This window comes from Carcharodon carcharias, chromosome 12 (assembly GCF_017639515.1).
Source record: "Carcharodon carcharias isolate sCarCar2 chromosome 12, sCarCar2.pri, whole genome shotgun sequence".
NCBI classification, from domain to species: domain Eukaryota; kingdom Metazoa; phylum Chordata; class Chondrichthyes; order Lamniformes; family Lamnidae; genus Carcharodon; species Carcharodon carcharias.
In genome coordinates, this window is record NC_054478.1 from 12,730,929 (window position 1) to 12,758,368 (window position 27,440).

The following is a 27,440-nucleotide window of genomic DNA, read 5'->3' on the forward strand; positions in this document are numbered from 1 at the left end:
AGTCACTCTTGGTGATGGATATTGAAGTCCCCCACCCAGAGTACATTCTGCGCCCTTGCCACCCTCAGTGCTTCCTCCAAGTGGTGTTCAACATGGAGGAGCACTGATTCATCAGCTGAGGGAGGGCGGTACGTGGTAATCTGCAGGAGGTTTCCTTGCCCATGTTTGACCTGATGCCATGAGACTTCTGGATGATGTCATCGTTTGTCTGCTCTTCTGCTGCAACTTCAGGTCCCTCCTGGACAGCTTGAAGATCTTCCACAGGTGGTGGCTCAAGGGTAACAATATCTGAATCATCACTAGTTGCACCAACAAAAGTATTGTCATCAGCCAATTTTTCTTTCGGTGCCTCGGAGAGTAAATCCTTTTCCGCTAATGTAACTGAGGAGCTGAGATTTTCTATTGGCAGTTCTGTGTGCCTAGTTGAGGACTCCCAGGGTAACTCCCTCCCGACTGTATACCACTGAGCCGCCAACCCTGCTGCGTCTGTCCTGCTGGTGGGACAGGACATATCCAGGGATGGTGATGGTGGTGTCTGGGACATTATCTGTAAGGTGTGATTCCGTGAGGATGACTATGTCAGGCTGTTGCTTGACTAGGCTGTGAGACAGCTCTCCCAATTTTGGCACAAGCCCCCAGGTGTTAGTAAGGAGGACTTTGCAGAGTCGACTTGGCTGAGATTGCCGTTGTTATGTCTGGTACCTAGGTTGATGCCGGGCGGTCCGTCTGGTTTCATTCCCTTTAGGCTTTTTTAGCAGTCTGATACAGCTGAGTGTCTTGCTAGGCCATTTCAGAGTCAACCACATTGCTGTGTGTCTGGAGTTGCATGTAGGATCGACCAGGTTGAGGACAGCAGATTTCCTAAAGGATAGATTTTTGCAACAACAATCGACAATGGTTTGATGGTCATCACTAGATTTTTAAAATTCAGTTTCAGTTTCACTATCTGTCATGGTGGGACTCGAACCCAGTTCCCCAAAGCATTATCTTGGGTCTCTGTATTACCAGTCCAATGACAATACCACTACGCCATCGCCTCTCCTAGTGGTGGATACCTTTAGTCAGAAATAAAATGGATTGAAAATAAAAAGCATAAGAGATGTCAAACCAGCAACTGAAACAATATCAGCCAATTTTTACTAAGTCAAAATTAATCCATTGATGGGGAGAGTGTAAAGGGAGCTTTACTCTGTATCTAACCCCGTGCTGTACCTGTCCTGGGAGTGTTTGATGGGGACAGTGTAGACGGAGTTTTACTCTGTATCTAACCCCGTGCTGTACCTGTCCTGGGAGTGTTTGATGGGGACAGTGTAGAGGGAGCGTTACTCTGTATCTAACCCCATGCTGTAACTGTCCTGGGAGTGCTTGATGGGGACAGTGTAGAGGAAGCGTTACTCTGTATCTAACCCCGTGCTGTACCTGTCCTGGGAGTGTTTGATGGGGACAGTGTAGAGGGAGCGTTACTCTGTATCTAACCCCGTGCTGTACCTGTCCTGGGAGTGTTTGATGGGGACAGTGTAGAGGGGGCTTTACTCTGTATCTAACCCTGTGCTGTACCTGTCCTGGGAGTGTTTGATGGGGACAGTCTAGAGGGGGCTTTACTCTGTATCTAACCCCATGCTGTACTTGTCCTGGGAGTGTTTGATGGGGACAGTGTAGAGGGAGCTTTACTCTGTATCTAAACCCATGCTGTACCTCTCCTGGGAATGTTTGATGGGGAATGTGTAGAGGGAGCTTTACCCTATAGCTAACCCCGTGCTGTACCTGTCCTGGGAGTGGTTGATGTGGACAGTGTTGAGGGAGCTTTACTCTGTATCTAACCCCGTGCTGTACCCGTCCTGGGAGTGTTTGATGGGGACAGTGTAGAGGGAGTTTTACTCTGTATCTAATCCCTTGCTGTACCTGTCCAGGGAGTGTTTGATGGGGACAGTGTAGAGGGAGCTTTACTCTGTATCTAACCCCGTGCTGTACCTGTCCTGGGAGTGTTTGATGGGGACAGTGTAGAGGGAGCTTTACTCTGTATCTAACCCCGTGCTGTACCTGTCCTGGGAGTGTTTGATGGGGACAGTGTAGAGGGAGCTTTACTCTGTATCTAACCCCGTGCTGTACCTGTCCTGGGAGTGTTTGATGGGGACGGTGTAGAGGGAGCTTTAAGTTATATTTTATTGGGCCTGAGACCTGTTGCTTCCCTGAAACACCTCAATAGCTCCATCTGTATACTGGTGTTTGACAAGATTTTACCAAGTTACACACTGTATACCTGTTACTGAAAAAATACCAGCTCTTTAATATTTTATCTGTAATCTACCACTGAGTTTGTTTTGGGGGGTTTTATCACCATGTTCGATTTTTGCTTTGACTCTGACTGTAGCTGTGCACAGGAGGAACTGTTTGATCACCTAATCAAGAAACCCAACATCCTAGAAAGCGAGGTTTGTAATAATGTCATTGCTCATTGACCAAACTCTACTCCGACGGGTTAGTGAAGAGAAAAACTTGCATTTCTATAGCACCTTTCCTGACCACAGGACGTTCTAAAGCACTTTACATCCAATGACGTACTCTTTGAAGTGTCGTTACTGTTGTAATGTAGGAAACACAGCAGCCAATTTGTGCACAGCAAGACCTCAAATGTGGCAGCGTAATAAAGACTGATCGCCTGTTTTTCTTCTGATTGAGGGATAAATATTGGCCAGTAAACTGTGTATAACCCTCTTACTCTCCTTCGAAATAGTTACTACGGGATCTTTTACATCCACCTGAGTGAGACTGACCGGGCCTCGGTTTAATGTCTCATCCAAGAGACATCTCCTCCGACAGGGCAGCACTCCCTCAGTACTGCACTGCGACTGTCAGCCTAGAGTTTGTGCTCAAGCGTGCTCCCCACTGAGACACCATTGGCACATGCCATTCGCAAGATCCAGGAGGAATCCGGTTTGGGATGATCCAGTCATTTACACGCTCTGAGTTTGCACAGTTGGGTTGTAAACAGATTATCGCGGGGTCGTTGACCAAGACAGCTGTTTATAAAGGTCTTTAGTTTCTATTTAATTCATTCTCGGGATGCGGGCTGCTGAGGCTGGCATTTACTGCCTAACCCCTAAGAGCCCTGCACAAACCATAACCTTCCTAAACTCGTTCATAGGGAAGTTCAGAGTCAGCCCCATAGCTGTGGGTCTGGAGTCACATATAGTCCCACACCGAGTAAGGACAACACACATTTCATTTGCTAAGGGATCACCAGGTGGGATTTTGATGACAATCCAGCAGCTTCGTGGTCATTTTTACTGGAAGCAGATTTTTGTGATTGAATTCAGATTCTCAAAGTACCCACCACGGGATTTGAACTCACTGCAGTGTTACATCATTGCAGCTGGCCTGGACAGACCCTGACAGGTCAGCTGGATGTGTCTGGGTGATGGTGGGACAGCCCCCACTGGAGGGAAGGGGACTGGGAGGTATTTGGATGGGTTCCGTGTTGGTTTGTCTCTCCGGGTACTAACCGAGATCTCCTTTACCAGCTGCGGCTGTACATCCGACAGATTCTGGAGGGACTCAGCTACCTGCACCAGAATAACATCCTTCACCTGGATATCAAGGTAATCTCAGTGTCCATCCTGCCTGGCCTCAAGTTAACACAGTGCTTCTCCAGATAGGCCCTAGTGGTTTACTAACACACTGAGGTTTACCACAGGTGCAACAATGTAAATCGATCTTTCCTGTTAATCACAAATGTTAGAGATTTTATTATCCTGTGATTTATTTCTCCCTCTGTCTGTCTCCTGGCCACTGCCTGTCTCCTGTCATCTGTCCATCTGCCTGTCCCTGCCTCTCTCTGTGACTTTATTTCTGTTTGTCCCTATTTGTCTCTCTGTCTCCACATTTCTTTCTCTCTGTCTCTCTCTTTGTGTCTGTCAGTCAGTTTTTGTTTCTCTTTGTCTCTCTCTCTCTCTCTCACTGTGTCTCTCTCTCTCTGTCTCACTCTCTCTCTGTTTCTCTCTCTCTTTCTCACTCTCTCTATCTCTCTGCCTCTCAGCCTCTGTCTCTATGTTCCTCTCTTTCTTTCTGTTTATCTGTCTCTCTCTGTCTCTTTCTCTTTCTGGCTCTCTCTCTATCTTTCTCTGTCTCACTATCAGTCTGTCCCACTCATCCTGAGACTATACTACGGAATGCAAACATGAAAACATTTGTATGAAATTATTGATAAATGTTGGTGTGGAATCATTTCATCCATCATTTTAAGAATTACACATATTTATAAACTGAATGACCCAGAACATTACAACAACTAACCTTAGGGTCCTCTTGCAGTCTCAGGGGTTAGTGTAGCACAATGTAAGACTGTCCATGTAGCCTGTGCTGTCTCCTGCATCAGCTGGTGCCTCCAGAGACTCAGCTCTGTCCTCCAGTTAGGTTGTCTGTTCACAGTCTCTGCTGCTGGTCAGTGTGAGGACTCCAAGATGCTGCACACACACAAAGCTCCACCGTCCACCAGTTATGGGCGGTGCACTCCAAACCCTCAGATCTCACCCTATTGACAAGGAAACCACCACCTATATTTATAAAAAGCCTTCAAGGTTAAAGATTTGGAAACACTAGGTCCAAGGTCACCTGCTCCTCCTGAGACACACTTACCACACGTTGGAAATTACTCCCAAACTGTACCCCAAAACGGTATTTCCATGACCCAGCAGACCAATCTCATGACAGCAGTGGATTGGAGTCCACAGTCTCGTGGATCCAACCTAGAGGAAGGCAGTGGAATTAGTACAGATGGCACTAAGTGGCAGGAATCTCACCACATTTTGAGAATGCCCTCACACACGGGGCAGTGCAGCATACTGGAAACAGACACACGGGCTGAGATACTCCTCCTCATATCATAGCTCTAAAATCATGAGGGGTTTTGATAAAAAGTAAATAGTGACAAAAAAGGTCAGCAACCAGAGGACACAGATAGGAACATAGGATCCAAGAGGAGGCCATTCAGCCCCTCCTGCCTGTTCCACCACACAATGAGATCATGGTTAATCTGTAACCTAACTCCATGGATCCACCTTTACCCCATATCCCTTAATATCTTTGGATAACACAAATCAATCAATTTGAAGATTAACAGTTGACCCATCATCAATTGCTGTTTGTGGAAGAGAGTTCCAAACTTCTACCACCCTTTCTGTGTAGAAGTGTTTCCTAATTTCACTCTAATTTTTTGTCTCTGTCCTCTAGCCCTCAACTCCTCAACAAGTGGAAATCATTTCTCCCCATCGATCCTTATATGTTCCCCTCAATACCTTGAAAACTTCAACCAAATCACCCTTAGGTTGTCTAAATTCCAAGGAATACAATTGTGGCTTTTGTAATGCCCTCATTCTCAGAGTCATTGAATCATTCTGGTAACTCGACACTGAGCTCTCTCCAAGGCCAGCCTATCCTTCCTCAGGTGTGATGCTCAGAATGGCTCGCATCACCTCAGATGTGAGTTAAGATAATTGGGGAAAGAACCAGAGGGGGAGGTGAGAGGAATTTCTTCTCACAGTGAGTTGTTGTGATCTGCCTGAAAGGGCGGTGGAAGCAGATTCCATAAGAACTTTCAAAAGGGGGAATTGGGTAAATACATGAAGGGCAAAAGTTTCCAGGGATACGGGGAAAGAGCAGGGGATTGGGACTAATCCGATGGCTCTCTCAAAGGGCCAGCACGGATACAACGGGTCAAATGTCCTCCCCCAGCCTGCGCAGTAACATTCTGTGATTTCTCTTCCCTTCCTTTCTCCTTCCAGCCCGACAATATTCTGATGGCAGACTCAGCCAGCGAGAGTGTCCGGATCTGCGATCTTGGGAATGCTCAGGCAGTCATGCCAGACACGCCGCAGTACTGTCAGTTCGGAACTCCGGAATACGTCTCACCGGAGATTGTGAACCAGACGCCAGTCTCACACGTTACCGACATCTGGTATGAAATATCATTGCTCTGTGTGTGTGTGCGTGTGTGTATGAGTCAGTGACACTGTTCAAGCAAATCACAAAACTGCCCAACTTAAGAAAAATAGACCTGTGTTTATATTGTGTCCATGACCTCCTCAGGCTGTCACAAAGCGTTTGTACAGCCAGTAAAATACTTCTGAAGTGTTACAATTTAGAAAAACGTAGCGGCCAATTGACAGACAGCGAGCACCCACAACCAGCACTGAGAGAATCTGCTTTTTTTGTGATGTTGGCTGAGGGACAGATATTGGTCGGGGCGCTGCAGGGAGAACTCCCCTGCTCCTCTTCCAGATGTTGACTGTGGGATCTTTAACCTTCGCTAGAGAGGGCAGACGGAGCCTCGGTTTTATCGTCTCCTTCGAAAGACGGTGCCTCAGACCACTGCAGCCCTCCCTCAATACCGCACTGGGAGTCTCAGCCTGGATTAGGCGCTCCAGCCTCTGGAGTGGGCCTCGAGCCCTGGATCCTATGGCTCACAGGAGAGAGAGTATCGCCCAGCATGCCAAGGTGAAGACCTGTGATTACGTGCCGGGGTGTTGTGGGCCTCGCTGCTAGTGGTTCAAAGCCTAGTCAGAATGGACGACACGATTGGAACAGATATATTCTGTGATCTGCCACTCTGTGATGTTACCGTGTCACTGATAAGGGTTATGGGGGTTTGTTTGAACATGGTGTTTGTTGTGGTGCTGCTCACCCTGTATTTTATTTTATTGACAGGCCTGTGGGAGTCATTGCCTACGTTAGGTGAGTTCTTACCTCTCCAGGTTGTTACTGTCTGTTACTCACAGTTCTGTTCTCCCAGATTTCACCCTTATCAAGGGCGCTTGGTGTCCAATGACACAAAAGAGATGGATGAAGAAAGTAAATTGTGAAGAGGACATAAGGAAACTGCAAAGGGACGGAGACAGGTTCAGTGAGAGGGCAAAGATTTGGCAGATGGAACGTAATGTGGGAAAATGTGAACCTTATCCACTTTGGCAGGAAGAACAGAAAAGCAGCAAATTATTTAAATAGAGAGAGAGAGGTTGCAAAACTCTGAGGTACAGAGGGATCTGGGTGTCCTGGTACAGGAATCACAAAAAGTTAATAGGCAGGTACAGCGAGTGATTCGGAAGGCAAATGGACTGTTGGTGTTTATTGCAAAGGGAATGGAATTTATAAGTAGGGATGTTTCGCTACAGTCGTACAGGGCATTGGTGAGACTGTATCTGGAGTACTGTGTAAGGTTTTGGTCTCCTTACTTGCTTTCTTGGATATACTTGCATTCAGAGAAGGGGTTTTGTCTTATGGGGAAAGGTTGAACAGGTTGCAGTTTAGAAGAATGAGAGGTGATCTTATTGAAATTTATAAGATTCTGAAGGGATTTGACAGGGTGGATGCTGAGAGGATGTTTCCCCTCATGGGGGAATCTAGAAATAGGGGGTCTCAGTTTAAAAATAAAAGGTCTCCTATTTAAGATGGAGATGAGGAGGAATTTCTTCCCTCAAAGGGTTGTTAGTGTTTGGAATTCTCTTCCCCAGGGAGCAGTGGGGGATGGGTCATTGAATACATTCAGGGCTGAGTTAGATTTTTGATTGACAAGGGAGTGATGGGTTATAGGGGACAGGGAGGAGAGTGGAGTTCAGACCAGTCAGATCAACCAAGATCTTATCAACTGGGAGAGCAGGCTCGATGGACCAAATGGCCTACTCCTGTTCCCAATTCTTGTATTCTTGTGACTCAAGACAGTTAACTAATAAAGGGTGACCCAAAGTACTCTTGAAGCGTAGTCACTATTCCTAGAATGACACACCACAGAAGGAGGCCATTCGGAGCAGCAGTCTGTGCTGGCCCTTTTTGAGAGAGCTATCCAATTAGTCCCACGCCCCCTGCTCTTTCCCCTCAGCCCTATAAATGTTTCTTTTCAGGCTTTGGTCCACTTTTCTTTTGAAAGTTCCTATTGAATCTGCTTCCACCGCCCTTTCAGGCAGCGCCTTCCAGATCACCAGAACTCGCTGTGTGAACAAAATTGTCCACTCCCCCTCTGGCTCTTTCTCCGATTCTCTTCAATCTGTGTCCCTCTGATTACCAAACCAGCTGCCACTGGAAACAACCGTAATTTTTATGATTTTGAACGCCTCTATTAAATCTCCCCTAAACCTTCTCTGCTCCAGGGAGAACAATCCCAGCTTCCCCAGTCTCTCCCTGCACCTGAAGTCCCCTCATCCCTGCTTCCACTCTAGACCATGTGAAGATGCTGAGAGATGGGTTGGATTGTGTGTGACTTATTCAGCGAGAGCTCTGCTGTTTCTGTTGCTGTGCAAGAGCTTTGCTCACGGCTTCAATCTGTCCCAACATGTCCAATGGGAATGGAGTGTGAGGAGTGTCTGGCTGTAGGGCAGAAAGCAGCCACACTCTGGCAAAGCAGAGAATGTACTGGAAGCATCAGCCTACTACGCAACATTAAAAATAATAATGGGATATGTACATGCTCCCAGCTCCTGCTAGGGAACAATGGGGACTGTACTTCCTAATTACAATTCCACTCCACAAGAACATTCAGAGCTACACCTGGTTTCTGTGTGTTACAGAAAGGGGGTTATGAGGTTTATCTTCGAGGGTTAGCTTGATTAATTCCTGAGTTAACAAATCAGTCAGAGAGAGATTAAACATTTTTTCATATCAATTTGTTTTTGTTCTGTCCTTTTTATTCCAATGAGAGCAACTGATACCAATACTGAGCAATAATCTCCTTTCTCAACTTTCAAACAACAAACATCCTATCAGGTACAGCACGGGGTTAGATACAGAGTAAAGCTCCCTCTACACTGACCCCATCAAACATTCCCAGGACAGGTACAGCACGGGGTTAGATACAGAGTAAAGCTTCCTCTACACCGTCCCCATCAAACACTCCCAGGACAGGTACAGCACAGGGTTAGATACAGAGTAAAGCTTCCTCTACACCGTCCCCATCATACACTCCCAGGACAGGTACAGCACCGGGTTAGATACAGAGTAAAGCTCTCTCTACACTGTCCCCATCAAACACTCCCAGGACAGGTACAGCATGGGGTTAGAATCAGAGTAAAGCTCCCTCTACACTGTCCCCATCAAACACTCCCAGGGCAGGTACAGCACGGGGTTAGATACAGAGTAAAGCTTCCTCTACACCGTCCCCATCATACACTCCCAGGACAGGTACAGCACGGGGTTAGATACAGAGTAAAGCTCTCTCTACACTGTCCCCATCAAACACTCCCAGGACAGGTACAGCATGGGGTTAGAATCAGAGTAAAGCTCCCTCTACACTGTCCCCATCAAACACTCCCAGGACAGGTACAGCATGGGTTTAGATACAGAGTAAACCTCCCTCTACACTGTCCCCATCAAACACTCCCAGGGCAGGTACAGCACAGGGTTAGATACAGAGTAAAGCTCCTCTACACTGTCCCCATCAAACACTCCCAGGACAGGCACAGCACAGAGTTAGATACAGAGTAAAGCTTCCTCTACACCGTCCCCATCATACACTCCCAGGACAGGTACAGCATGGGGTTAGATACAGAGTAAAGCTCTCTCTACACTGTCCCCATCAAACACTCCCAGGACAGGTAAAGCATGGGGTTAGATACAGAGTAAACCTCCCTCTACACTGTCCCCATCAAACAATCCCAGGACAGGTACAGCACAGGGTTAGAATCCGAGTAAAGCTCCCTCTACACCGTCCCCATCAAACACTCCCAGGACAGGTACAGCACGGGGTTAGAATCCGAGTAAAGCTCCCTCTACACCGTCCCCATCAAACACTCCCAGGACAGGTACAGCAAGGGATTAGATACAGAGTAAAGCTCTCACTACACTGTCCCCATCAAACACTCCCAGGACAGGTAAAGCATGGGGTTAGATACAGAGTAAACCTCCCTCTACACTGTCCCCATCAAACACTCCCAGGACAGGTACAGCACAGAGTTAGATACAGAGTAAAGCTTCCTCTACACCGTCCCCATCATACACTCCCAGGACAGGTACAGCACAGGGTTAGATACAGAGTAAATCTCCCTCTACACTGTCCCCATCAAACACTCCCAGGACAGGTACAGCACAGGGTTAGATACAGAGTAAAGCTCCCTCTACACTGTCCCCATCAAACACTCTCAGGACAGGTACAGCACGGGGTTAGATACAGAGTAAAGCTCCCTCTACACCGTCCCCATCAAACACTCCCAGGACAGGTACAGCACTGGGTTAGATACAGAGTAAAACTCCCTCTACACTGTTTTGATAATGAATCTTACGCCTCTCTATTGTACTAAGTGCCTCGTGACCTCTCTGAGTTCGATGAATCAGAGACAGCTTGTGCTATGGGAATGAATTGAGATTTCCTCCAAATTCCTTGCACTCAGTCCCATCAGTGTTGCTGGTGAAAGGTCAGTGTCTGATCCACTGCCCCCCTACCTGAGCAAAGTGTCAGAGCTAATCCCAACTACCTTATGGAGCTGCTCACCGGCTGAGTATTCCAGTCTCTGAAATTGGAGGCTTGCTCAGTGAATTTCACACACACACTTTTGAAGGCTTTTTAATGTTTTATATACTTCTCATCCTGCATTCTTTTATAAAACGTGTGGCCTCCTTGGGTTTATAAGCAGTGGCAGGAAATGCACAAACAAGGAAAACAATCAAAACACTGAAATAATAACACCAAGTAACACCAAAGGTCACGGTGACATTGATTAGATCCAAAGGTCTTGGAGAGTGTGCGGAGGAGAGTTATTGGAATGGGAGCAGGGATGAGGGACTTCAGTTATGTGGAGAGACTGGGGAAGCTGGGATTGTTCTCCTTGGAGCAGAGAAGGTTAAGGGGGAGATTGAATCGAGGTGCTGAAAATTATGAGGGGTTTTTATGAAATAAATAAAGAAGAATTGTTTGGAATGGCAGGAGGATTAGTAACCAGACGGTCACAGATTTAAGATAATAGGCAAAAGAACCAGAGAGTGAGGTGCCTCTTTTTGACACAGCGAGTTGGTGTGATCTGGAAGGCGCTGCCTGAAAGGACAGTGGAAGCAGATTCAATAGGAACTCTCAAAAGGAAGTTGGATAGATAGTTGAAAAGGAGAAATTACCTGGGCTTTGGAGCAATAGTGAAGGAGTGGGACAGAGAGAAAGCACAGACTTGGTGGGCCAAGTGTCCTCCTGCTGTGCGATATGATTCCCTGATTCGGTGTTTGGTCTGGACTCTGAGTGATTGTCAACGTATTCCTGCTTCTTTTCTTTGCAGTCTGACTGGGATTTCCCCGTTCTTCAGCGAGAATGACAAGACCACGTTACTTAACGTGAAAAATTACAACGTTGCTTTCGAGGAGAATATGTTTGCGAACCTGAGCCGGGAATCGAGGGCGTTTGTCATCAGGCTCCTGGTAGAGGACAAACAGTAAGTACAAACGGCATGGATTGCGGGAGCTGGAGAGCGACCATCTGCTCAAATATCCGGACAGTTAACAATCCGGCCATTCTACTTCACCTGGAGCAGAGTTTCTGACCACCCACCCCCAAAATATTCTCTCCATCACCAAGACCACCTACTTCCAACTCACTAGCATCGGCCATCTCCACCCAGCTTCTGCTCCTCCGTACACTCATCTCACCTCGTCTCACCCTCACGCCTTTGTTACCTCTGGAATTGGCCATTCCAGCGCATTCCTGGCCAGCTTCCCACATGCTTGAAGGCTTCAAAACTCTGTTGTCCATTTCTCAACTCACACCAAGTACCATTTACCCAGTAACCCTATGCTCCCTGACCTACATTGGTTCCCAGTCCAGCAATTTTCATCCTTTCAAATCCCCCCATAACCTCTCCCCTCCCTATCTCTGTAACCTCCTCCAGCCCCACATCCCTCCGAGATCTCTCCACTCCTCTAATTCTGGCCTCCGGCGCATCCCTGATTTTAATCGCTCCACCAGTGGCGGCCGTGCCTTCAGCTGCCTGGGTCTCAAGCTCTGGAATTCCCTCCCTAAACCTCTCCACCTCTCTCTCCAACTTTAAGATGCTCCCTAAGTTCGATCTCTTTGACCAAGCTTTGGGTCACCTGTCCTGATATCTCCTTATGTGGCTCAGTGTCAGATTTTGATTGATAATTTCTTCTCTGAAGGGTCTTGGAGCATATATAACACACAGGAAAGTAACTCACCTCCTGATTCCCCAAAGTCTGTCCACCATCTACAAGGCACAAGTCAGGAGTGTGATGGAATACTCCCCACTTACCTGGACAAAGCAGCCCACTTGACTGGCACCCCATCCACAAACATTCACTCCCTCCACCACCGACGCCCAGTAGCAGCAGTGTGTGCACTGCAAGAATTCACCAAGCCTCCTTAGATAACACCTTCCAAACCCACAACCACTACCATCTAGAAGGACAAGGGCAGCAGACACATGGGAACACCACCACCTGGAAGTTCCCCTCCAAGTCACTCACCATCCTGACTTGGAAATATATCTCCGTTCCTTCACTGTCGCTGGGTCAAAATCCTGGAACTCCCTCCCTAACAGCACTGTGGGTGTACCTACACCACATGGACTGCAGCGGTTCAAGAAGGCAGCTCACCCCCACCTTCTCAAGGGCAACTAGGGATGGGCAGTAAATGCTGGCCCAGCCAGCGAAGCCCACATCCCATGAAAGAATAACGATAAGAAGACCCCATTTTGTTGTGACACTCACCTCCCGATCTCCTGGTGAACATCATAATAATCAGTTAAGAGCCTCATCTTCCGCAAGATTGTGTCCTCATCATCCATTGGTTCACCATTCTCTATTTTCCCTAAAAAAGAGTAAAACATCAGGAATTTCCAAGCTCCTTTCAGGTCTGTATCTCCAGCATTTCGTCATGAAGCTTTCTACCATCGGTGATGTAGGTGAATGATGTTGAGAAATCCATTAGCATCCCTGTGAATCTCTGAATAATAACATCTTGCATTTATGTAGCACCCTTAACACAGTAAAAGCATCCCAAGGTGCTTCATAAGAACGATTATCAAACACTGAGCCCCAGGTGACCTGAGCATAGGTGTGCCAGCAGGTCAAAGTTTTAAGGAGCAGATGGTGAGACCAATTGTCATGGTTCAACCTCCAGAAGGCACTCGCTAAGGTTCCACATGGGAGACTTTTACCAAATAATTGGAGGCAACTTATTAAGAAGGGCAGGAAAGTGGTTAGGAGGTAGGAGACAGAGAGAGCGTAGGGGTATTAGTATGTATGCCAATTGGTGATACGTGACCAGATTGTATTGCTTTGAGTTTAGAAGGTTAAGGGGTGATCTAACTAAGGTGTTTAAGGTGATTAAAGGATTTGATAGGGTAGACAGAGAGAATCCAGAAAAGGGGGCAGAATCTTAAAATTCGAGCCAGGCCATTCAGGGGTGATGTCAGAAGCACTTCTTCACACAGAGGGGAGTGGAAATCTGGAACTCTCTCCCCCAAATGCCGATGAGGCTGGGGGATGGGGGGTGTCGGGGGGTCAATTGAAAATTTCAAAACTGAGATTGATAGATTTTTGTTGGGGAATATGATTAAGGATATGGAACCAAAGCAGGTTGATGGAGTTAAGATGCAAATCAACTTTAATCTAATAGAATGGTCAAACAAGCTTGAGGGGCTGAATGGCATCCCCCTGTTCCTGTGTAACAGACCCAAGGGGCAGAATGGCCTCTTCCTGTGTAACATGCTGGAGGGGCTGAATGGCCTCCCCGATCCTATGTGACAGGCTTGAGGGGCTGAATGGCCTCTCCCTGCTCCTGTTTAACTGGCTTGAGGGGCTGAATGGCCTCCTCCTGTTCCGGTGTACCAGAACTGAGGGGCTGAATGGCCCCCTCCAGTTCCTATATTACAGGCTCAAGGGGCCGAATGTCCCCTTGTAACTGGCCTGAGGGCTAATGGCTTCTTCCTGTTCCTGTGTACCCCTCTCAAGGTGGAGGATGGGGGGGGCGGTGCTGAATGGCCTCTTGTTCCTGTGTAACAGGCTCAAGGGCTGAATGGCCTCCCCCTGTTCTATAATTCCACACTGATGATTCAGTCGCACAGTCCCCGGACCACACTGCTGCACCGAGGGTCATGAGAACATCCTCTTTAAACCAGCCTTAACTGTTGGAGCGAGGTCTGTTGGAGCAGGGGCATCTCCACACTGGTGAGGCAGAATCTGAGAGGGGTGGGTGGGCGGGGGGGGTGGGAGAGAGGGGAATGGGTCTGGGGAGACCAGTCGAGGTATTAATAACTGCAGCAAAGAGAGGCCTCACATGAACCAGTGATTTTATTATAGACGCCTCCCATTTTTGGTGAATGTTTCTGAAACTGGATCCTCCCTGGTACACTGTTATCACACTCAGGGAATATTAACCTCGTTCTCGATAACTCACTCCTGTGGACCAGCTGCCTTGAAGCATCAGCAGCCTGTCAGAAAAAGTGCGGACCAGCTTTTTTTTTTCCTGTAATGTCAGGACCTAGGAATTCTGAAAAGTTAATGGGTTACCTTCATATTAAAAATAAAATCGATTAAACGTTCAGCCATTAAACCCGCTCACCCGATCAAGGAAAGGACCTGCATTTCTGTAGCATCTCTCGTGACCCCGGGACCTTCCAAAATGCATCACAAACAACGGTTACCCCTTTTTGAAGTGTCGTCGTCACCGTCGTAATGCGGGAAACGCAGCAGCTAATTTGTGCACAGCAAGATCCCACAAAAGCGCAATGTGATAATGGCCTGGGTCTCTTCTGGATTTTTCAGCGACGTTGGCTGAGGGGTAAATTCTGACCTGGATACTGGGGGAGAACTGCCCCGTGTTCCCCTCTGGAATGGTGTCCACGGGATCTTTAAATCCACCCGAGAGGGCAGACAAGGCCTCCCATTTTAACCTCTCATGCAAACACACAAATTAGGAGCAGGAGGAGGCCATTCGGCCCCTTGAGCCCCTGCTCTGCCATTCTGATCACACTCCACCGACCCCAATAACCTCCGACTCCCTTGGTAAACAGGAACCTATCTACCCCGGCCTTAACAATATCCATTGGCCCAGCCTCCACTGCTCTCTGGGATAAGAGAATTTCACCGACTCATGACCCTCTGAGGGAGAAATTTCTCTTCCTGTCCATCTTAAGTGGGAGACCCCTTGTTTGAAGCAGTGTCCCCTGGTTCTAGTCTCTCCCACAGGGGGAACCATCTTTTCAGCATCCACCCTGTCAAGTCCCTTCAGGATCTTATATGTTTCAATGAGATCGCCTCTCATTCTTCCAAACTCCAATGGATACAGGCCCAACCTGTCCAACACTTCCTCATAGGATAAACCACTGCACCCCGCTCCACGCCCCCCAACAATCCCAGGACTCAGTTGAGTGAACCTTCTCTAAACTGCGTCTGACACATTTATAAGGAGACCAAACCTGTAGACCACAATCCAGATGTGATCAGTCAAACTGCTGTTCCCACAGTGCAGCACTCCCTCAGTACTGCACTGGAGCGTCAGCCTGGATTCTGTACTCAAGCTTCCGAATGGGATTTAAACCCACAAGTGTCTGATTCTGAGGAATTGAGCCTTGGTGGTAGTTGCCAGGTGGATTGGTTATTGAATAAAGTACTAACCATCTCAGGCTGGAGGATTTATTCATCGGTATGTGTCATCCTGAGCTCCGCTATGGCTGCAAAGCTCTTCCCAGAAAGTTAAAAAGCTGATCAAGAGAGTGACACCTAGTGGGAGGATAGTTTATCACAGATACCGACAGGACAGGCATCTTACCTTCCCATTGTGCCCTGCTCAAACCCACCTCCAGCCTCAACACAAGGTACACAGCCCAGGGACATGGTCTGCTCACCCAATTCCCCACACCCTGACATCACTTCCCCATTCGACATCCCCAACCTCCCTTGTCCCACATCGCTCCACATCACAGTGCTTCCCCTGGCTGTATCGGTGCTGTCCTGACACTATCCTCTGTGTGTTTGGGTTCTGTCTGATACTTGCCTGGGCGCTGTCTGACTGCGCCCTCTGTGTGCCCTGGTTCTGTCTGACATTGTCCTCTGTGTGTCTGGGTGCTGTCTGTATCCTCTCTGTCTCTGGGTTCTGTCTGACTGTGTCCTCTGTGTGTCTGGGTGCTGTCTGATGCTGTTTTCTCTGTATCTGGGTTCTGTCTGACACTGTCGTCTGTGTTTCTGAGTTCTGAGTGTTGTCTGACTGCGCCCTCTGTGTGCCTGGGTTCTGTCTGATATTGTCCTCTGTGTGTCTGGGTGCTGCCTGACTGCGTCCTCTGTGTGTCTGGGTTCTGTCTGACACTGTTCTCTATGTGCCTGGGTGCTGTCTGACTCTGCCCTCTCTGTCTCTGGGTTCTGTCTGACTGTGTTCTTTGTGTGTCTGGGTTCTGTCTGACACTGTCCTCTATGTGCCTGGGTTCTGTCTGACGCTGTCCTCTGTGTGTCTGGGTTCTGTCTGACGCTGTCCTCTATGTGCCTGGGTTCTGTCTGACACTATCCTCTGTGGGTCTGGGTTCTGTCTGACTGTGTCCTCTGTGTGTCTGGGTTCTGTCTGACGCTGTCCTCTGTGTGTCTGGATTCTGTCTGACGCTGTCCTCTATGTGCCTGGGTTCTGTCTGACACTATCCTCTGTGGGTCTGGGTTCTGTCTGACTGTGTCCTCTGTGTGTCTGGATTCTGTCTGACGCTGTCCTCTATGTGCCTGGGTTCTGTCTGACACTATCCTCTGTGGGTCTGGGTTCTGTCTGAAGCTGTCCTCTGCTTGTTTCTAGGAGACCAGATGCAGATGAATGTCTCCAGCACCCTTGGTTTTCGGTGAGTGTCACACAGTCATTGCTGATTTAAACGGAAGTTTTCACTCTCCTCGTTTCTTTCTGTAAGGGATACAGAGCATCCAGCTGGAACACCAGCCTATCCTCGCCCCTTTCTAGGCATGTTTCCAGGATCTGAATGAGGGAACAGCTGCGTATTTGACGATAACAATCGGATATACAGCACTGCGATAATTGCGAGAATAGAATCAGAGGAAAAGGTGGAATTGTAGGAGCAGCTGATTCACTCTTGCAGAGGGACAGCATGGACAGGATGGGCTGAATGGCCACTTTCTGTGCTGTAAGCAGTCTGTGATTCTAGGGACTCGCTCTGTAACTCACATCAGGAAATATTCAGACAGCGTCGGGTAGAGAGAGAAAGGTATCGGGCTGGTGACCTTTCATTCTGTAATGTGGTCCAGTACAGAGCCCTCCTCTGTGGAAGGGAGTCAAAATAGATAAACTCACTCAGCCGAGGCAATGAAAATAATCCTCTAGAACAGAGCTCCAGGTGAATGGAGTCTCTAATATGAGCATATGGGATTAGCAGGCTGGAAAAGACCACTTTCTGTATTTGTCCTAACATCATAATGACTGGAGCAATTTTTTATTCTTCCACGGGTTGTGGGTGTTTGTTGCCCATCCCTAATTGCCCCTGAACTGCTCGGCCGTTTCAGGGGGCAGTTAAGAGTCAACCACATTGCTGTGGGTCTGGAGTCACATGTAGGCCAGACCAGTTAATTTCCCCCCTTAAGGTCATTCATGAACCGGGTGGATTTTTACAACAATCATCGATTGTTTCATGGCCTCTGCTGTGTGTACCTGCCATTGTAGAGTAAAACCGCTCAGCAGAGCAAAGGGTTAACGTGGGACTGCAGAATAGCATAGCCCATGGTATGAAATATAGAGACATATGGTCATAGACTCACAGAACAGTCTAGAAGAAACCTGAATGTGAGCAGCATCTAGGGCATCAGGAGGTCCCGTGGCTGTAGAGTGGGGTGGGTAGGAAGGGAAGAGTGCATGAGGGATAGGGATAGGAATCAGGAGTTAGGGATAGGGGAGAAGAGAGGGGGACATCATAGAATCACAGAATTTTAACGGCTCAGGAGGCCATTCAGCCCATCGTGTCTGCACCAGCTCTCCAAATGAGCATTGTGACCTAGTGCCATTGCCCTGCCTTTTCCCTGTACCCTTGCTCATTATTTCTATTCAAATAATCATCCAATGCCCTCTTGAATGCCTCGATTGAACCTGCTTCCACCAAACTACCAGGCAGTGCATTCCAGACCTGAACCACTCAATGTGTGAAAAAGTTTTTTCTCACATCACATTTGCATCATTTGCAACTCACTTTAAACCTGTGCCCTCTCGTTCTTGATCCTTTTACGAGTGGGAATAGCTTCTCCTTATCTATTCTGTCCAGCCCCCCTCATGATTTTGAACATCTCTATCAAATCTCCTCTTAGTCTTCTTCTCTCCAAGGAGAATAGTCCCATTCCCTCCAATCTATCTTCGTAACTGAAGTCTCTCATCCCTGGAACCATTCTTGTAAACATCTTCTGCACCCTCTCCAATGTGTTCACATCCTTACTATAATGTGGTGCCCAAAACTGTACACAATATTCCAGCTGAGGTCTAACGAGTGTCATATAAATTCAGCATAACCTCCCAGCTCTTGTACTCCATGCCCCTATTAATAAAGCCCAGGATACTATATGTTTTATTAACTGCTCTCTCTATCTGTCCTGCCACCTTCAATGATCTATGCACATATACACCCAAATCTTTCTGCTCCTGCACCCCCTTCAAAATTTCACTCATTATTTTATATTGTCTGTCCATGTTCTTCCTACCAAAATGCATCACCTCACACTTCTCCATATTGAACTACATCTGCCACCTATCTGCCCACTCCACCAACTTGTCTATGTCCTCTTGAAGTTCCACACCATCCTCGCAGTTCACAACCCTCCCAAGCTTCGTATCATCCGCAAACTTTGAAATTGTCCCCCACACACCAAGATCTAGATCATTAATATATATCAGGAAAAGCAAGGGTCCCAATACCGACCCCTGGGGAACTCCACTACAAACCTTCCTCCAGCCCAAAAAATATCTATTGACATGGTTAAGGATTACCAATAAATGGTGCACGTTTAAACATACAAGTCTCAAGGTCTCATCAATGAGACACCAAATGAACACATAACACAACAGTCACCATTACTGAGACTAGCTGATTTATTAAGTAAATTTAAATTCCACCAGCTGCCATGGTGGGATTTGAACCCATGTCCCCAGAGCATTAACCCTGGGCCTCTGGATTACTAGTCCAGTGACAATACCACTACACCACCATCTCCCCATTACCCACCTGACACGCACCCCCTCTTCTTCCCTATCCCTAACTCCTGATTCCTATCCCTATCCTTCACGCACTCTCCCCTTTCTACCCACCCCACCCCTACAGCCACAGGATCTCCTGGGATAGGGAAAAGAACCCATAGAAATACCTCAGGATCAACTCTGGGAACTTTCTCTCTGAACCTCCTCAGTCGATGGAAACCCAGTCCAGGAGGTCACCCAGACCAAATGATCTGTATAGAGACACCTAACTTCCATATGATCTGATCTCTGCCCCAATCAGGAGCTGGTCCAGCTCCCACTCCAAGGGTCAGGGAGTCAGTACCCACCACACCAGCTGGCATCACATTCCTGAGGCTCATTGCTTCCAGGGAACAGGAACTGACCAACACCCAGTGGGTTTCAACTCTTAAAGAGTTTAGCCTCATGTCCCCTGGCCCCCTCTGATCTGACAAACTGGAACAATCTCTCAGTGGAGACTCTACCCAATCCTTTAATTATTTTTTGATCTCTATATCAGCTGTCTTCTAAGTCTACAATATTCAAAAGTTAGTGGACCGAGATTCTTAAGCCTCTGTGAATGTGGACCCAATGAGGACAGTACCTCTTAATGACCCTGATGGAGAGTCTCCCTCTAAAAGAGCATCTCAATGTCCAGCCTCTCCTGTGATGGACCGGGCTGGGAGGGAGCACTTAAGAACATAAGAAATAGGAGCAGGAGGAGGCCACTCAGCCCCTCCAGCGTGGTTTGTGGGTCAATAATATCATGGCTGATCTACATCAACTCTCCTTTCAAGCCTGCTCCCCATATCCCTTAACTCCTTTAGTGCCGAATAATCTATTGTTCTGTCTTGATTATACTCAGTGCCTGAGGATCCACTGAGAACTCCAAAGATTCACAACCCTCTGACCCCTTATCCTGAAACTATGACCCTGGCCCTAAGCTCTCCAATCAGGAGCGACATCCTCTCAGCACTTTCAATGCCAAGCCCTTCAAAGAATCCTGTAGGTTTCAATGAGATCACCTCTCATTCTTTTAAACTCCAAAGAATATAGACCCATCATGCTCCTTAACATCCCCTCACAGTACAACTCTCTTTTCCAAGGAATTAGGCTAATAGCTCACCCGACTCATTCCTGGGATGAGGGGCTTATCCTATCAAGAAAGGTTGAACAGGTTGGGCCTATACCCAATGGAATTTAGAATAATGAGAGGTGACCTTATTGAAACATATAAGATCCTGAGGAGACTTGATGGGGTGGATACCGGGAGGGTGTTCCCTCTTGTGGGGGAGACTAGAACCAGGGGACACGGTTTAAGAATAAGAGGTCTACTGTTTAAAACGGAGATAAGGAGAATTGCTTTTCTCTCAGAGGGTCGTAACTCTGTGGAATTCTCTTTCCCATGAAGCAGAGGAGGCTGGGCCATTGAATTTATTCAAGGCTGAGTTAGATTTTTGATAGACAAGGGAGTCAAATGTTATGGGGAACAGACAGGAAAGTGAAGCTGAGACCACAACAGATCAGCCATGATTTTATTGAATGACGGAGCAGGCTTGAAGGGCCCACTCTAGCTCCTATGTTCCTCTTTTCCTACCCCCTTTCACTGTGCTCCCTGTAAGGATAGTTAGTATATTTTTCCTTAGGTAAGGAGACCAAAACTCAGTACTTCATTTGTGATCTCACCAAAGCCCTATACTTTTTCTTTGTCTCTGAGATGGTGACATAGTTGTGATATCACTGGACTAGTAATCCAGATGCTCTGGGGACATGGGTTCAAATCCTACCACGGCAGCCGGCGGAATTTAAATTCAATTAATAAAATCTGTAATTGAAAGCTAGCCACAGTAATGGCGACCATGAAACTATCATCGATTGTTGTAAAATCCCATCTGATTCCCTCATGTCCTTTAGGGGAAGGAAATTTCCTGTGCTTACCTGGTCTGGCCTACCTGTGACTCCAGACCCACAGCAATGTGGTTGACTCTTAACTGTCCTCTGAAATTGCCTAGCAAGGCACTCAGTTCAAGGGAAAAAAGTGTTGTCCTTGCCAGCGACACCCGCATTGAATGATAGAATAAATAAAATCGATGCAAGCGTTAATTTTACTCATTCCTAGTTTCTTGTTTTTCAGAGTATCTTCACAGTGAGAGGAAAGGTCATCAACACTGACCAGCTGAAGATTCTCATTTCCCGAAGAAAGTGGCAGGTCAGTTTACAGCAAGACGTCTTCTATTTCAGTCATCGTTATCACCACCCCTGAGGTCTTCTGCTTCAGTCATCATTATCACCACCCCTGAGGTCTTCTGCTTCAGTCATCATCACCACCCCATGCTGAACAATCTACTGTTCTGCCTTGATTATACTCAGTGACTGAGGATCTTGTACTCTTGTCCTCCCTCATGTTTGGAGGCAGCAGGACAGGTTGAGAAGGCTGATTATAAAAAAAATATATAACTTTATTAACAGAGGCAGTGTATAATAGCTAGATAGTTATACTAAACCTTTAGAAAACATAACTGGAGTATTGTTCTCAATTCTGGGCACCACACTTTAGGAAGAATGTCTAAGCCTTGGGGAGGGTGCAGAGGAGATTTACTAGGATGGTGCCAGGGATGAAGGACTTAGATTCATGTGGAGAGCTGAATAGTATCCAAATCCAAATGTACCATTTTTGAATTTTTTTTATTCATTCATGGGAATGCTGCAACCACGTCAACAATGGTGAACTGATTCCTCTCTTTGTCCCACTCCTGAGTTGGTTGTAGCAGAACTTGCCATGCCTCTAGCCAAGCTGTTCCAGTACAGCTACAAGACATTTAGTTTATTCATTTTATTTGGTTGGCTTTAAAAGAGCTACAGCTACAACACTGGCATCCTTCCGTGCTCGGTGGGCACCGTGGGCACTGGGGTGCTTTATTGACCCCTTTAATTACATTTTGGTTTAAAGTTTGTAAGTTTCCTTTAAACTTTGCTCTTGGTTTTACAGCTGACCTGAATTAGGGGCTGTGCCTGATTTATCCAAATTTTGTTAATTTAATTTAATTGTTTTGACTCAGAAAGAGTTACAACACTGGCATCTACCCGGCTATGTGGAAAATTGCCCAGGTTTGTCCTGTACACAAAAAGCAGGACAAATCCAACCCGGCCAATTACCGCCCTATCAGTCTACCCTCCATCATCAGTAAAGTAATGGAAGGGATCATCAACAGTGCTGTCAAGCGGCACTTGCTTAGCAATAAGCTGCTCACTGACACTCAGATTGGACTCCGCCAGGATCACTCAGCTCCTGACCTCATTACAGCCTTGGTTCAAACATGGACAAAAGAGCTGAACTCCTGAGATGAGGTGAAGGAACCACAATGTAGCTCCAAGTCAGGATGGTGAGTGGCTCAGAAGGGAACTTGCAGGTGGTGGTGTTGCCATACACCTGCTGCTCTAGGAGGTAGAGGTAGTAGCTTGCACAGCCACTGCTTCACTTCAGTCAAATCTCTTTGTCACACCCTCAACCTCACTGCAAACCAATAGATTAGATTTGCAAGACCTTCCCTTGAGGCTGGGAATCCTGCAGTGAGTAACTCACCTCCTGACTCCCCAAAGCCTGTCCACCATTTCCAAGGCACAAGTCAGCAGTGCGATGGGATACTCCCCACTTGCCTGGATGAGTGCAGCTCAAGAAGCTCGACACCATCTGAAGTGGCCCAGCAAGCCATTCAGTTCAAGGGCAATTAGGGCAAATACTGCCTTGCCAGAGACACCCACATCCCATGAAAGTGTAAGAAAAAGGATCTCCATTTATTAACACACAATGGGCAACAAACTCAGTGGTATATAGTTTGCTGGGCCATTTTCTTTGGCTGGTTTTTTAAAAATCAGTATATCACCTGCCTTTCAAGAGGAGATTGTAGAACCAAGGGCCATCGCCTCAGGATAAGGGGTCAGCCATTTTGGACTGAGAGGAGAAATTCCTTCACTCAGAGGTTTGTGAACCTTTGGAATTCTCCACAACAGAGAGAGCTGTCGATCTCTAGATTCAAGACCGAGATAGGTATGAGGATCTAGCGGGAAGCAGAATAGAGGTAGAAGATCAGTCATGATCGTATCGAGTGGTGAAGCAGGCTCGAGGGGACTTGGCTGACCCCTGCTCCCAATTATTTTCATACATTCTCCCAGTCGCAAGGCTCCGCCCCAGAGTCTTCCAAAAGATTTGTGTCAGAACGATGACAGATAATACAAAATAAAGGACAGAATTTTAAAGGGGGTGCAAGAGCAGAGGGACCCTGGTGTCTATGTGTGCACAGATCATTTCCAGTGGCAGAGCAGGTTGAGAAAGTGGTTAACAAAGCAGTCAGGATCCTGAGCGATATAATCAGAAGCACAGAGGAGAAAAGCAAGTAAGTTATTGTGAAGCTTTATAAAACACTGATTCAACCTCGACAGGAGCATTGCGTACAATTCTGGGTACCACACTTTAGGAAGGATCTGATGGCTTTAGAAAAGATTCTTGAGGATGGTTCCATGAATGAGGAGCTTCAGTGGTGTAGACAGATTGGAGAAGTTGGGACTCTTTTCCTTGGAGAAGAGAAGGTTGAGAGGAGATTTGATAGAGGTGTTCAAAATCATGAGGGGTCTGGACAGAGTGGACAGGGAGAAACTGTCCCCATTAGTGGAAGGGCCGGGAACCAGAGGGCACAGATTTAAGGCAACTGGCAAAAGAAGCAATGGGGACACGAGGAGAAACTTTTTCACGCAGCGAGTGGTTCGGGTCTGGAACACGCTGCCTGAGAGTGAGGTGGAGGCAGGTTCAATCAAGGTTTTCAAGAGGGAATTGAGAAACACCTGAAGAGAGACAAATTGCAGAGTGTCAGGAGGAGGCAGAGAGTTGGTGAGCCGACAAAGGATTGGCCACCTTCTGCACTGTAACCATTTATATGATTCTATCCTTCCAATTACCCTCTTAGTTACATAAAGACCCTGAGATGCATTTTATACTTTGGAGATTTATTTACTTTTGGATTACACCATAGTTCGACAGCCAAAGCACCAGGACATATTGATTTACAGTTATAAGTGCAAGTATTTAGCTATTTTCGTGAGCATTTGTTACTGGGGCTAAAAGAGACGACCTGTGAAGACAGGTTTCATTGACTAGGCTTGTAACCCCTCCAGCATAGAAGATTCAGGATGGCCTATTTATTACCTTCATGGGATGTGGGTGTCACTGGCAATGCCAGTGTTTGTTGCCCATTCCTAATTGCCCATGAACTGAGTGTCTCACTAGGCCATTTCAGAGGGCAGTTAAGAGTCAACCATATTGCTGTGGGTCTGGAGTCACATGTAGGCCAGACCAGGTAAGGATGGCAGATTTCCTTCCCTAAAGGACATTAGTGAACCAGATGGGTTTTTACAACAATTGATGATAGTATCATGGTCACCGTTACGGAGACTAGCTTTATATTCCAGATTTATTGAACTTAAATTCCACTAGCTGCCATGGTGGGATTTGAACCCATGTCCCCAGGGTAGTAGCCTGGCTCTGTGGGTTATTAGCCTAATGATTTTACCTCTGTGCCACAGATCCCCATAACTGAGGTTGAGGAGATTAAAGCCTTTCCTCTGGAGGGGCGAGTCCAGAACATGGGGGCAGAATCTTAAAATCCAAGCCAGGCCATTCAGGGGTGATATCAGGAAGCACTTGTTCACACACAGGGGAGTGAAAGTCTGGAACTCTCAAAGCTGTTGTGACTGGGAGTGAATTGATAATCTCAAAACTGAGATTGATAGGTTTGTTGGGTAAATGTATTAAGAGTTACAAAACCAAGTGGGTAAATGGAATTGATACACTTCAGCCATGATCTAATGGAATATCAGAACAAGCTCGATGGGCTGAAGAGCATTATCCTTGAGGGGCTGAATGGACTACTCCCATTCCCATGCAACAGGCTGAAGGGGCTGAATGGCCTCCTCCTGTTCCCATGTAATACCCTTGAGGGGCTGAATGACCTCCTCCTGTTCCTATGTAACACCCTTGAAGGGCTGAATGGCCTCCTCCTGTTCCTGTGTAACACCCTTAAGGGGCTGAATGACCTCCTCCTGTTCCTATGTAGCACCCTTGAGAGGCTGAATGGCCTCCTCCTGTTCCTATGTAACACCCTTGAGGGGTTGAATGGCTTCCTCCTGTTCCTATGTAACACCCTTGAGGGCTGAATGACCTCCTCCTGTTCCTGTGTAACAGGCTCGAGGGGCTGAATGACCCACTCCTGTTCCTATGTAACACCCTTGAGGGGCTGAATGACCTCCTCCTGTTCCTGTGTAACAGGCTCGAGGGGCTGAATGATCCACTCCTGTTCCTATGTAACACCCTTGAGGGGTTGAATGGCCTCCTCCTGTTCCTATGTAACACCCTTGAGGGGTTGAATGACCCACTCCTGTTCCTATGTAACACCCTTGAGGGGTTGAATGGCCTCCTCCTGTTCCTATGTAACACCCTTGTGGGGCTGAATGACCTCCTCCTGTTCCTATGTAACACCCTTGAGGGGCTGAATGACCCACTCCTGTTCCTATGTAACGCCCTTGAGGGGCTGAATGACCTCCTCCTGTTCCTGTGTAACAGGCTCGAGGGGCTAAATGACCCACTCCTGTTCCTATGTAATACCCTTGAGGGGCTGAATGACCTCCTCCTGTTCCTGTGTAACAGGCTTGAGGGGCTGAATGACCCACTCCTGTTCCTATGTAACACCCTTGAGGGGCTGAATGACCTCCTCCTGTTCCTATGTAACACCCTTGAGGGGCTGAATGACCCACTCCTGTTCCTGTGTAACACCCTTGACGGGCTGAATGGCCTCCTCCTGTTCCTATGTAACACCCTTGAGGGGCTGAATGGCCTCCTCCTGTTCCTATGTAACACCCTTGAGGGGCTGAATGACCCACTCCTGTTCCTGTGTAACACCCTTGAGGGGCTGAATGGCCTCCTCCTGTTCCTATGTAACACCCTTGAGGGGCTGAATGGCCTCCTCCAGTTCCTCTGAGTCATTTTGATGGCTGCACGAGGCAGGATAAATATTTGACGGAGCAGCTGCCTGAGTATGAGAAGCCAATGCGGCGTGTGTGCGTGAGAGGTGTTTCGAACCGAGAGCTGCCTTGGACATTCCCCTCGCTCGCGATCCGTACAGTGAGATTGCAGCCCGTGTTCTGATGCTTATGTTTCTGGTTGGTTTCTTTCAGCGTTCCCTTACCAACTATAAATCCTCCATGGTCATGAGGTCCATCGCCGAGCTCCTGGAAGACACATCCGGCCACCTGAACATCGGCATCCCCAAGCACCTCAGGGAACACCGGCTCTCCTCCGTCCTGTCCTCCTCCTCGGACTCGGACGAAATCGATGAGTTCCCCTTCATCCCCAAGCCCCTGCAACCTGAGCTCTTGCCGGCCAGGCGGCCCCTCCACCAGCTCCGCGGCCAGGAGGAGGAGGAGGAGGAGGAGGAGGAGGAAGAGGAGGAGGAGGAGGTAGCGGCTGCGCCGGAGAGCCAGAACGGCTTGAGGGCAGCGGCCGGCGAAGATGCAGCGAGCGCCCCGGCGGAGAGGAGGGGCCGTCAGTCGGCCCCCAGCCCATCGCCCAGGAGGAGCAAGGAGGGGACCGACCAAGCCAGGAGGAAAGAGAACGGCGAGGGGAGGCCGGAGGGACCGGGCAAGGCGCGGGCCAAGGTGTCGAGGAAGAGGTCCACGGACGTCGAGCCCGCCGGCTCCTCCTCGGACGAAGACTCGGGGCTTCGGAGGAAGCCCAAGCGCGGCCTGCGGAAAGGAGCCAGCATCGACTCGCCAGACTGGCCGAGGTCGGAGGCCGTGTCCAGGAGGGGGGAGTTCCGCCGGGGCAGCTCGGCCGACTCGGCCCTGGCCCTGCTGGGCGCCCGGGAGGGCGGGGACCACCCGAGCCGGGGTCGGGGCGGGGCAGCGGCCGAGGTGCCGGGCAGGCTGACCAAGTCCACCTCCATGGAGCTGCCCAGGCGGAGCCCCAGCCCCGGGAAGCTCGAGGACCTGGCCGCCCCGAGGCGGAAGGGGGGCCCCTCCCAGGAAGATTACGCGCTGAAGCTGGAGCTGATGAGGCAGCGGCTCCTGCGGGGGGGCTCGGTGGACAGCAAGATGAGCGGCCTGCGGGGGCCCCTCCTCGAGCACCTGGGCATCCCCGACGACTCCAAGCAGCGTTCCTCATCCCTGGAGCGACAGTCCCTCCGACCCCCCCGGCCAGAGAAAATGGCTGCTCAGGTAGGTAGGAGAGAGCGCTGTG

The 27,440-nt window shown here is 48.3% G+C and overlaps 1 protein-coding gene across 1 annotated transcript in view; it reads left to right on the plus strand.

The window, feature by feature from the left end:
* LOC121285065 (striated muscle preferentially expressed protein kinase-like) overlaps positions 1–27,440 on the plus strand; it is a 191,316-nt gene that overhangs the window by 130,789 nt on the left and 33,087 nt on the right. Inside the window, exons 23-31 of the mRNA XM_041201190.1 lie at positions 2,372–2,432; positions 3,522–3,599; positions 5,781–5,953; positions 6,703–6,729; positions 11,244–11,396; positions 16,751–16,793; positions 21,291–21,365; positions 26,381–26,747; positions 26,802–27,418. Of these exons, the coding sequence (XP_041057124.1) occupies positions 2,372–2,432; positions 3,522–3,599; positions 5,781–5,953; positions 6,703–6,729; positions 11,244–11,396; positions 16,751–16,793; positions 21,291–21,365; positions 26,381–26,747; positions 26,802–27,418 (1,594 nt within the window). The remainder of the gene's footprint in view (positions 1–2,371; positions 2,433–3,521; positions 3,600–5,780; positions 5,954–6,702; positions 6,730–11,243; positions 11,397–16,750; positions 16,794–21,290; positions 21,366–26,380; positions 26,748–26,801; positions 27,419–27,440) is intronic.